Source organism: Pangasianodon hypophthalmus, chromosome 20, assembly GCF_027358585.1.
Source record: "Pangasianodon hypophthalmus isolate fPanHyp1 chromosome 20, fPanHyp1.pri, whole genome shotgun sequence".
Lineage (NCBI taxonomy): Eukaryota > Metazoa > Chordata > Actinopteri > Siluriformes > Pangasiidae > Pangasianodon > Pangasianodon hypophthalmus.
This window is the reverse complement of record NC_069729.1, coordinates 7,481,286-7,493,941: the sequence shown is the minus strand read 5'-3', so window position 1 is coordinate 7,493,941 and position 12,656 is coordinate 7,481,286. Positions and strand designations below refer to the sequence as shown.

The window sequence follows — 12,656 nt, the reverse complement described above, 5'->3', positions numbered from 1 at the left end:
AACACCAAGTGGTTTGAGAGTAAGACACTAGGCCCTTGGTCAGGATGTTGTATCCTGATGACACTATAGCACAAATGGCCTCCTCTCTTAGTTAATAAAAATGCTGATAGTATTTTTATATATATGAAGGCTAGAACTAACTAGATTTTGTATATATATATATACATAAACATACATATATATAAACCATTTTTCAGAAATGAGCTTATGTAATTTACTTTCTAGTACAATTTTAAGTACAGTATATGTCTATACTACTAATAGTGCAATGTAATGAGGATATATATATATATAGTATGTGTGTGTGTGTGTTTTCTCCCAGTTTATTCTGAAGCAACTACAGAACAAGCACATGAATAGTATATACATGAGAGAACCATATGTTTTCTCTTTTATATACTACCCATATATACTAAGCTGAGGTAAAACCTTGTGTGATAAGTATGAAGCTGGTGTGCAAGCCTAAATGCACAATTTAAGCAATTTGCAATGTGCACTTCTCTCACTCATACCTGTTTATCTGAGAGACGATCATGCAAAAATGTGAAATCAACACAGAAAATGGTGGGGCTGATTAGGCTGAATGTAATTTGTTCAATGTACTAAAATTCGGGAACTTAATGGCAGTTAGTTTTCTTCATGATTTTGTTTACCCTTCCAAAACCAGGCATAAATTAACCCCATAAGCGTTGCTCAGAGTGTTGCAGGCAGTGTTGCCAGGTGCATGGTTTTCACCAGAATTGGGTTTGGAGTTTTTATTCAGTCTCATAAATAGTTATGTGTATGAGAAAATACTAATGATACAAGACTATTTTAGGACCTTGTTGAAAGAACTATTAGGGAAACAATGTCTTTTAATACTGCTTGTCATTTGGGGTCACACAGATCTGGCAGCCCTGCTCACAGAGCACATGTGTCCTGAACACATGAATGTGAATTCTGCACAAAGAATTTCAACACATTAAACAGGACTTTTGTCACATTGCCATTTATCCAAGTGTTATAGAACCCACAGTCGACCACAAGAAAAATAGAATACAGTTTAACTGCACACTTTTATATGAAGTAGCTTATTCTGTAAACAGCAGCTAGTTAATTGAAACCAATAAATAGCCAAATGTCATATCAGATGTACTATTGCCCTCAGCAACATTTATATGTTTTGGCAAGAGAGTCTTTATTTAATAAGAATTTTATTGTTCATTATCTTGCATTTCCTCTTTAGTCCTGAGCTTTTTCACGCCTCTGTGGTTGACCATTTTCACCACTGCGCAACAACCGCAGTTAGCTCCTCATGCAGTGTGCATTAACTAGGTGGTCCCAGTCTCAGTTTGCATGATGAGATACAGCCTTAGTAATGTAAACGTTAATTTCAGGCACACTGTGCCAGCATTTTGAGTCTGCAGTACATTTTGCCTTGCACCTTCTGACATATGCACATCTGGCCCTCAGTATACTATGATATTCAGACAGGTGACAAATTAAAGGAAAAAGCAACATAACGTGTCTTAGTAAGGGGTTGGGCCACCACAAGCCACCAGAACAGCTTCAATGCACCTTGGCATAACTTCTACAAGTCTCTACATCTGTATTGGAGAGATGAACACCATTCTTTCAAAAGATATTTCCTATTGCCCTAAGTGTTTTAATGATGATGGAGGAAGAGAGCGCTGTCTAAAACTACCATCGGTTTTCAGTTCAGATGTGCTAACTGCAAAAGCCATAACATATGATTTACATCATTTTCATCCTCATCAGACCATTCAGTGAACTCTTGTGCCCTGTGTATGGGGGCGGAGTCATCCTGGAAGAGACCACTCCTCAGGATAGAAATGTGTCAGGTGATCATTCAGAAGAACTTTGTACTGATTTGTAGTAAGACTTCCCTCTAAGGGCACAAATGGACTCCAACCATGCCAGCAAAATAAATGCCACCATAGCATAACAGGCCTGTATCGTTCTCTTGGTTTATGCCACACACCATCCCTCACCCTTGCCTTTGGACTTTATGTACTGCAATGCTATTATAATATCCCTCTCTAGACTGTTCTTACAGTCTGACCACACCCTACACTCACATTCTGAGTCACCTGAAGAACAGTTGCTCTTCTGTTTTTCCTTACATATCACACTAATGCACAAGGATCATGGTCAGTGTGCTTTCGACCACAATTTCCAGCCCGATTTTCCCATACATCCAAATGCAGCTGTCACTTTATTCACTCCTCCTATTGAAACATTAGCCACTTGAGCAGTCTTTGTGAATTAGATCTTTTGTTCTTGATCCAAAATCAAGGTCAAATAGGTCTGCTCAGCGTTTTATATATGCCACAGAGCATGGTAGGATGTTATCTGCTTAACTGTATCACAAATTTGCACTCGTTCTGCTTCTCTACTCATTTATTCAGGTTTTTCTTTTAATTTGTCCCCTTACTGCAATTATAGAAAATATTTTAAATGTACAAAAGTATACTGTAATTTCATTAGGTTAGCCTTGGAAAAGTATTAGGAAAGGTCATATGTGCTATAAATTCTTATTTCAAGACATTAAAAAAATGTCTGCAAAATATGTTCTGATATATATGCAAAGATTTCTGCAGAAGGATCCTGATCTACACAACTGCACAACAAAAAACAAATCTTATTTTTAGAAAGCATGCAGAATTGTTTCCTTCAACAGTAATCTACTCAGACCACCATCTTTTTAACAAATCCAACTATATAATCAGTACAAATATTCAGTTTACACTCACTATTGTATTGTTTTCCGAGAACAGAACAAGGTTAAAACATTTGTTAAACAATTAATTATTCAGACCTATTCCTACAAATGTGAGATTCAATTTATAATTGAATAATTGAATATAATTCAATTGAATATAATTCAATATAATCCATGGTGACTTCACTAAACAGGCAGTATACTGCTTTATAGTCAACACATATTGCCCACATCATAACTATCTAAAATTAGGAATATTACAGCTATCATTGCATCTAAGCATCAACATTCACTTTTGATTTTCAGTGTGACGGCAGACAGCAGACAGACACACTGCTGTGAAAGCAGCACACGCCAGCTAAGTCAAAGGACTCAGTGTTGAAGCTCAGACAAGCTCCATATTCTCAATCGAGCTCTGGCCTGAAGCCTGTACTTTTAGTGTATCTCAAAATAGGCGCATTTTTATCCTAATGATCTGGGATCAGATCTACTCGGCGTGCACTTATCTGAGTCACTAATAAGAACAGATCTAGAAAGAGCACTCTATACTACGCGATCCTATGAGGTCAAGCAATGAAAGGACGCTTTTGTACATGTGTGAGTTCAGTTCAGGTGTTTGCCTGCAGAAGTAGGCCAAGCTAGCCCACACAACTGATGCAGAAGAACAGATTTAGAAGAATAAAATGTACCAAAAATGTATAACAGCAAGAAACATGCAAACGTCAAAGAAAGGTGTCGGTTCTTTGGGTGTGAATCCTAAGCTTCATGTTAAGACAAAGCCTTAGAGAAGAACAATGCATAGCTGAATGTAATTAGTGGGTACGAGGCAGACTAAAACAAGGCCTAGTGGGCAGATTTTTGACTGTGGTTGAGTTTTCATGGCCCACTGGCTGTGGCAGCCGTGCAGGAACTGACTCGCCTTGGCTTGGTGCAAATGAAGGACTGGGCCAGGACTTGCTAAACTCCGCCTGCTAAGCTAACTCCTGTAGCAAAAAAAATGTGGCAGGCTTTCTGCACTCAGAGGCCTGAAATATACACACACTTAAATATACAAGCACTGATGCAAGAATGCACGGATGCACAAACCCACACAGAAGACCACATACGTGCTTTTCCACACTTGTGCAACCCAGTGGCCTTTGGTTAAGATTAGGATGACAAATCAGGCACCACTCCCAGCAAGATGACAGCAAGATCAGTCGGTCATTCCCAAGTGGATTACTCCTAACTGTCCTATTCCCAAGAGTCACCTCTATAAAAAAAAGACCCAAAAATCCTACTCATTCCTCCATTCCTCTGTTTTGTTCAGGTCTGACCAATACCCAATGTCCAGAGCAATGCTACGTATGCTAGCCAGTCTTACAGGCCACACTTCTTTCAGTAGAGAGTCTGGTATTTTTCATCACTAAATACGGCCAAGAGCCACCTAGTTTCACCGAAAGTCATTTGACTGAGTGCAAACTGCCACCCACGATTACGTGGCACTAACTGTTTCAAACAAAACTCTCGAATAACCTTGTTTAAAATGAGATGCCTACAATTTTTTTCAAGCCAGTATCTGTACCCTGCTCCAAAGAAGTCAAATGTTTGTATGGATTCTGAAGTTTGTGGTGAAATGTACAGAAGATATCAGCAGTGGCGGCTCATCTATAGGGGCAGAGCCCCACCATACATATCAGCAGTTCAACAAATGTTTAAATGTAATTTAGTTCCATAGAGTTATTATTGCACGTAATGGAACTGCAACAGGTGCTAACAGCGGCCCACTGGGGAAGGGATCACGCTGCCCCATGCTTGCTCTATGAATATATTCAGCAGAGGAGGAGTTGCAGACAGGACAGTTAATGACAGGGTTGCCAATTTACACCAAAATGGGCTAGTTTTATATTCCAAAGATTGGGAGAGGGGCTTATGAAGTGGATAATGAACATGTATCAAATATACGTACATCAAAAATGCATGTGCACCAAATCCCTTTTCCAGTGCCTGATTTTTTTTTTGGCTGAGTGTTTTTTTGGCTCAGGTCTATTGTGTGGTTTAGAGATACAGTTAGGTTTAAAATTTTGCAGAAACCTGGCAACCCTGGTTAATTATATTAGGTCTTCTGTGTGTGCTTCAATGGTGATGGGAAATTCACCTACTATAGTGAACACATTGAACAAAGGTACATTTAAAACAGCTCAAAATGAGTTGCTAGACTGTACGCTGATTGACTGTAGGTTGTCGACTTTCAATTGTCTATTACGAGGTTATTTGATAGTATAGTAGCTAGATAGTATCCTATAGCATAAGTCAAGTATGATTAAACCTCTCGATTTAATTTTGTTTGAGTTTATGTCATTAGTATTAATGTCATTCTGATGCATCAAAAGCTGTGGGCACAAGTCACTGCTGAATGTCTGTGAGCTGCGGGCAGAGGGTATGAGACTGAGCCTATATGCTAGCAAACACGGCACAGAAAAACTCCAAACATAGCCCCAAATAAACTACATTCAACTCATGCCCTTAATGTGATTGTAATCAAAGAAATATCCAAACATTGTGTATCTTCTCATCAGGTACTGGATTGATCCATCTGTCACCAATCTGCAATCCACGCTCATGCATTTGAAAGCATTCTTACCCTAGCAAAGTACTATAAACATCCTACCACAATAAAATAACAGATGAGAATTACACCACTCACTTCCGACTGCCTGCATCTGATTACAACAGCGTGGTTTATTTAGAATAGCAAGAATTGTGTCTGAGACAGATACGTCTGAGTTTGATTCAAATCAGAAATGTGGTTTCACATTCGTTTCACAAATACCCAAACTGTTGCTCTCGCATGAAATCATAAAGCGATATTTACACAAGCAACAAACCAGCACAATATAACTAGATGTCAGTGGGAGCTGGTGGTGAGAAGATTTTCTCCATCAAGTCTACCAGTAAGAGGAGTAAACTGCTCAGAGCTGTTCAACTTGTTAACAAAATGATCAGTCTACGCCTAATAGAATGAAAACTGCTCTGACAGTACATTTGTTTTGTAAAAGATACATGACTCAATTGATTTAGTTTGCATTGCAAACTCTTATTTAAAACGCTCAACCTACTTTTGTGCTCTGATACATGTGTGCTGGTCCCGACACATACCCAGACATATTTCATGCTTCGCATTTAACTGTAGAAAATGCAGTGCAGTGCACACTGCAGAAGTGCTATAATCTGCCATGCCCTGCCATTCCTGTAAATACTTTCTGTAATTTCTGTAACATGGAACAGATCACATCCACATTCCCTCATACTTATCGCAAACTAATACAAATTTACGCAGATCATGCTACCGTTTTATGTACATTTTGGAAATCTGTATGTCCTCACTGAGCATGCTCAAGAGTGCAGCACGACGTGAGGAATGTACACTTTATGTAATCCAAACAAAATATATGTGCATGCATGGTATGGCATTTAGTATCCATGTTGCCATAGAAATGAGAAGCATGTGAGACGTGTCAGAATGGTTAATGTTATTTTTCAGTCACCTTATTTGTGTCTCAAACTATGTCTGTTTCAGAAAAACATATTTCGAATGCCCTAATTAAAAAAAAAAAGAAAAAACTTTATACACATTCGGCTACGCAATTAGTTTTAAATCTTGTGATATATGAAACACAAACTTTGTTGCCTCTGAATTAGATGTTTACATTAAGATGTTTCATTATGATGCCGTTTCCTGTCAGGTTATTTACAGATCAGCCTGCATACAAACGCGGCTGATGAAGTAGTAGATTATACAGGCTGATTTCAATTGTTTTCATTTTTGTGTTCTAGTCAATCATGCTCAACAGAGCAGTAGACTTTGTTGATGTGCCCACCTGAGTCGGGGCCATTGGGATACTCCACTGGCGAGCTCTCTGGGCCAAGATGGGCACCATCTGGAGACTGAGGCGAGCTGGCATCGGGGCTACGGTCCTCCTCCCACATCTGCTCTGGAGCTGAGTGCCAAGAGACCAGAATCTATCCTGCACACACAGACAGCCAAGAACATGGTTCACCAGAGACCTTGCCAACACAAGCTCTCCTTGTATTTGGCATTTTAGGCAATCCAACTCACAGTGCTGGAAATCTCCCATATGTTTAAAGCAATAGGCTCCTTAGGGTGTGATGACTGGCAAGATGTAGTAGAATAAGCAAAAGCATGGGCACAAGTGGGCATAATCTGAGCCAAACTTTGATTGGACTGAGGCTGACTCAGAATTTTTATTGTGGGCAAATCAGATTTCTGTTTGTTTTTCACATTTAATCATAATACTAATCATTTTCGCAAATTATATCATTTAAAATGTTGCTCTTGAGAGCATGCTGTTTATTTCAACATGGGTTTGCACTTCATTACACTTCACATTACATACATCAGAGATAGATCAAGATATGGGAAGGTTAGATTTAGGGTCAGGGTCAACATTTGTACCTTTTCTTATGACTTGGTTTGTAAATCGGACGAAATCCAAACACCGCCTTCATTTGCTGGAATTTCCTGACTTTAGTATTATAAAGTTATTTATGTTCAACACACATTTGACAGATGGAACTTTACTGTATTTTAAAGTGCAGCTTTCTCATGAGATCTGGAAGACTTTTTTGGATGATATTGACTGTGAGCAAAAGAGCAGAAGTTCTGAATTGAAAAACAAAAAAACAAATCTAGATGACTTTAAAAAGCACTTATTTATAGGAGAGAATGCAAATGAATAAAGTAAGTATTATATCCAGTTTTTTTTTTTACTAATCTCACTCTCTGACAAGTCGAAATAAGTTCCCAAAGTCTTAAGAAGAGTGAAAACCTGTTGAACATGTCCAGATTCAAGCCTTACCTTTGAGACAAGGCGTTGTTGAGCTGTTTCAGTAAGTCATATTGTTCCTCCGCAGAGACGGGAAGCGGAGCTCAGAAAAGTCCCGTTTGTGCGCTGAAAAGTCGCGTCCTCGTCCTCGTCATGTTCTAGCAGCATGTGTGTCAGAAACCTTCCCTCTGAACTGCCCTTAATGACAGTCTGCAGCACACAACGCTCAACCTTCACCAACCTCCAAAGACCTGACAGCCCTCTCAGTCCCGCAAACTTCCACACAACCAAAAAAAAAAAAGTTCACGTTATTCCCAGGAAGCGTTAAAAAGAAACAATTTTTTTTTTTTTTTTTTTTTTTTTTTTTACAATTTTTTATCCAGTGGAGATCCTCGGGAAGCTCAGCATGCTGTGTTGTTTTCGGGTCTCTCTGAAGTTTCAGCTTGAAGACTTTCAAACACACACACACACACACACACACACACACAGAGTTTTCAACAGGAAATTGCATACGAGTCTGATTACTGTGCTGCTGCCTTCAGGCAAAAAAAAAAGAAAAAAAAAAGTGTAATATTAGGGGGAAAAAATTACTGCTGTGTGATTGTTGTTGTGGTTGTTTGTTTGTTTGTTTGTTTATTACTGATTTATTTGTGATCACACATCAAAAACTTTTTCCCCCTAATGGTGCCCTGTGAGCAATAATAATAATAATGATAATAAATTTATCCTGATGGTGCCCTGTGATGGATAATAATAATAATAATAATAATAATAATAATAATAATAAATACTGGTCAGGGACACGGTGGATCCAGAGCCTATCCCGGGAACAATGGATGCGAGACGGGAATACATCCTGGAAGGGATGCCAATCTATCGCAGGGCACCATACACACACACACACACATACAAACACACACACACCACATTCAGACACTTATTCACACCTAGTACTCATTTACATACTGGCGTGTTTTTGGGAGATGGGAGGAAACCAGAGAACCCGGAGGAAACCCATGTGGACACGAGGGGAAAAAGTGAAACTCTGCATATACAGTAAGCCAGGCTCAAGATTGAACCTGTGACCCTGGATGATGATGATGTCTATTATTATTATTATTATTATTATTATTATTATTATTATTATTATTTCTAAGCATTTTGTAGTTGTAGTTACATAATCATGGCATCCTTCAGACCTCATTTTGTCTCTAATGCAAGATATGAGAATGAAATTTGTTCTTATTTCTCATGACATCAGGTTGCCCATAACACACCCTACACTATAATTAATATTCTTATTTTTTCCATCATACAAAGAGCTACGTTTCATTCACCTTTTAGAAGCAAAACCCTTTCAAACACCCTATATACATATAATATGACACAGGGTGAACTTGGGTGTGAACAGCTTTCCAAAATTCCTGTAGCCTGTATGAACCCTGCAGTTTGTATTCTAATTTTTTGTAATTGTAATATTTTGTTACTCATTTCTAATGGTTTATAGTTATGCAAGAATCAGCTTATCCCTCAGATTTCATTTTGTATCTAGTTCAACAGATGAGAATCACATGTGCATTTGACATGATAAGAAATGGCTGGTGTCTAGTGATTCGTAAATCAGTTTTAGCTGCTGTCGGCGCTTCGTTTTTATCTGGGTGATTTTACGCATTCCAGTTTATACTCATTTTGTCAGCTTTAATCTTGAATTCCTGTGTTTTTACTAGCACCGATATTTCTTAGGCCACCATCAAGTTCATGACAAATAATTTAGACATTTGCATATATATATATATATATATATATATATATATATATATATATATATATATATATATATATATATATATATAGGGTGTTTAAAAGTTTTTTGCTTGTAAAATGTGAATGAAGAAGAAATAAACAAGAATATGAATTGTAAAGTGTGTTAAGGGCAAAGTGATCAACTAAATGAGCAAGGGCTATGGTTGGATTTGTTTGTTTGTTTGTTTTGTTTGTTTGATGCATATTAAGTGACATAAACTTTTGAAACTTTTCAAAAAATTGAGTGGTGCAAATTTAGGGAATGGTTATGTTAAGTTGCATGTGTGAGACCATGCTCATCATGGGCAAACCTTGGAGTTTGCAATTAAGACCAAGACAAACATAAGTAAAGATTACATTATTGCCTCCTCACAGCTCCAGGGTGCCTGGTTTGATCCTGAGGTCTCATTCCTGAGTTTTCTTTGCATGTTCTCCCTGTGTCTGCATTGGTTTCCTTCTGGTTGTCTAGTTTCCTCTCAGTGTACAAAGGTGGCGTCCCATCTGGGATGAAATGGGCCACTTGTACCCACGGTTATGACGTATTTCCGTTTTGAAATCTTGCATATATTCATTTTTTCAGTCTTACAGTAAAGTCATTAGAGTTTGGGGCTGTATTCCTATTAAAGGATTTTCTAACTTTCATAGTTGTTTATGTATAATGAAGCATACAGTCTGATGCTTTTCTCCAGCTTACTAAAAGGAGCTTTGCAAACATCATTAACATTCATTTTTTGGAGCTTCTGAAGACACTGTGTGTAAAGTAGCACCACTGCCATTATAGTGAAAAACTCTAAAGCAGAAGTGCCGCTTTAGTTATAATGCAGGAGTGTTTACAAGGATAGGCTCTGGATCCATCACGACCCTGACTACAATAAAGTGATTACTGAAGATGAGTGAGTGAATATTACAATGTAGTCTCATTTGTATAGCTACCAAACATTATAGTTCACTGTAAAAAAAAAAAAAAAAACTCTTTAGTCTATCACTTTGTCAGTTCAGGGATCACATACACTTGTCTTGAGAGACACAGGGAGAGGGAAAGCAAGAGCGAGACAAAAATAAGCACTATATCCCACCATAATGCATACCAAATGCATTTTCCTGCTGTGTTTACAGTATTACTACAGTTATGTATGACCTAGTTTAACACGTTGTTCCATGGAGACAGTAGGATGCTATTCCTCCCCATAGGCACAGTTTTAATGAAATAATATGACCCAGACCAGACCTAATAGTACTTGGCCAACCTCCAGCACTGTTATACATGCTATCTGCTTAAACAGAAGCTTAAAGAAGCATATGTATCAACATGTTTGTAATTGGGAACTCTAGATAAAATATGCAACATGTAAGTCCAGGTTTTGTCCAGAGACACTTGGGAGTTTCTCAGAAATTGGCAAGTCTATGATAAGAAGTGGAAGCCTTCCATTGAGGAAATTAAAGGGTGAAATTAAAACAGATCTTGTTTTGGGTAGAGTTATTCATTCAAATAGATATTATAGATATTAGCAGGGCTAAGACCTCCTAACTCCTTCACAAAAAAAAAAATAAGGGTCCCTTTTTGGCATACACATTGTATTATTTGCTGTTAAAAAAGACTTAATTTTTTTTGTTTAGTTTTTTTTTACTTTTGTAGAACCAAGAACAATAACACCACTAACCATTATAAGTAAATAACACAGAATGGTATGAAGTTGAAGCTGGGGCTGATTTCTTTCTAGCTCAGGCTGTAGGTTCACACACATTTGGCAAAAAAGGCTCCTACATTTTGTGTGCATTGGGGCTAATTTATTTAAGCCTGCTTTGATGCCCTGACACATACATAATATGTCATCATTAGTTATTGAGAAAACGCACATGAAATCCAATAGCGGTTTTAATAAACATGAATGAGGTTGATTCTTTTCTCGATCATTGATTTTTCAAAATGCCTTTGGAGGAGAATCTAGAAGTAAATTGACTAAGCAAGCATTGTTCAACTGAAGTACAATTACACAACAGAGACACATGGAAAAATGTATAGCTCAAATGGTATTGCCTATCTGTCTTTCAGTGTGTATGCATCCATGTGTGTATGCGATAGTTTTATGAGATCCCATGGTATAAGGCTCAACCATAATGGGTTCATAATAGTAATGCCAAGTAGAATTTTTCGCAGTCCCGTTCAATATGAAGACACAGCAAACAAATGAAGTGTATGAGAGCTTGGGATTGATGGAGAATGTAGAGAAGAAGAGGAGACTGATATTGTAGATGACAATTTGAGTAGCCTTTAGAGAAAGGCGCTTTATAAGAAAAGATAAAACGCAGAGCGAGCTAGTGCGAGAGAAAGGCAAAACATACCACAGATATCTAGCAGGACTTTTTGAGGTGTTATTTTAACCTTTTGATGCTGATTGTTTTCAGTGGCTTTGAGCAGTTTGGAATGGCACAAGAGTAAGAAAGGGAAGTGGATGAAAATGTGGTTCCAATCACTCACAAAGATGCTTTTGTTCTCCCACTCGAGTCCTGTATGAGCCAGTGATCCAGGCCAGTCCTGGTCTGTCAGGGACTTCTTAATTAGTCTCATTAGGGTGGCCATGAGTGCAAGGAGGATTGTGCAATAGAGTCTGGGACATGATGTGGACAGTGTGTTGTAAGATGGATTTTAATAGTCGTAGTCATTATATAAACAGCTCAGAGTCTGGGGTGGATGGTCTTACAGGAGCGCAGTCTATACTTCTTAGTCAGGAAATCCATGAGGGCTTTATACTGGTGTGCATCATGAGATCGGGGTAATATAGGTGCATTACATCAACTGTGAATTCATGTAACATCATTTTGTTTGCTGTTCAATGGGATGTTTGTCTCTTTTGTCAAACCATTCGTTCTTGAAAAATGAATGAAATGTAATAATAACACCTTTCACCTGCAAAAAAAAGAGAAGTCCGGTCTGTTTTTTTCTAGCCACCCCTTCTCAGAAAAGCACTCACTGCATCTTTTTTCAGGTTTTGAAGCCATTGATATTTGACATACGCCAAGATTGAAAAAGAGAACCCGATCCCAAGTCTAAGCAGGTTGCAATAACACTCCACACCCTGTCTGTGTGTAAGCATGAGATTTTCTCAGGAGTGTGAAAGGACTCTGGCTGGGCCTGTCCTACTCTGTTTTTTTCCTCTTGTTTTTTTCTTCTTCACACTCACTTTTTGACTGGTTTATTTACCCCTCCTGGTGGACGGAGCCTGAAACACAGCAAATGAAACTGAGGCCATGGGGCAGTCAGGATTTCTGTGTCGCGCTCCATGACATCACATCTCCATGACCTG

The 12,656-nt window shown here is 38.3% G+C and overlaps 1 protein-coding gene across 1 annotated transcript in view; it reads right to left on the bottom strand.

Moving 5' to 3' along the window:
* Window positions 1-7,992, bottom strand: part of mdfi (MyoD family inhibitor) — a 43,737-nt gene extending 35,745 nt beyond the window's left edge. The window contains exons 1-2 of the mRNA XM_026935267.3: window positions 7,582-7,992; window positions 6,583-6,729 (exon numbers count right to left, since the gene is read on the bottom strand). Coding sequence (XP_026791068.1) covers window positions 6,583-6,691 — 109 coding nt within the window. The 5' untranslated portion in view covers window positions 6,692-6,729; window positions 7,582-7,992. The remainder of the gene's footprint in view (window positions 1-6,582; window positions 6,730-7,581) is intronic.
* Between the last annotated feature and the right edge of the window lie 4,664 nt (window positions 7,993-12,656).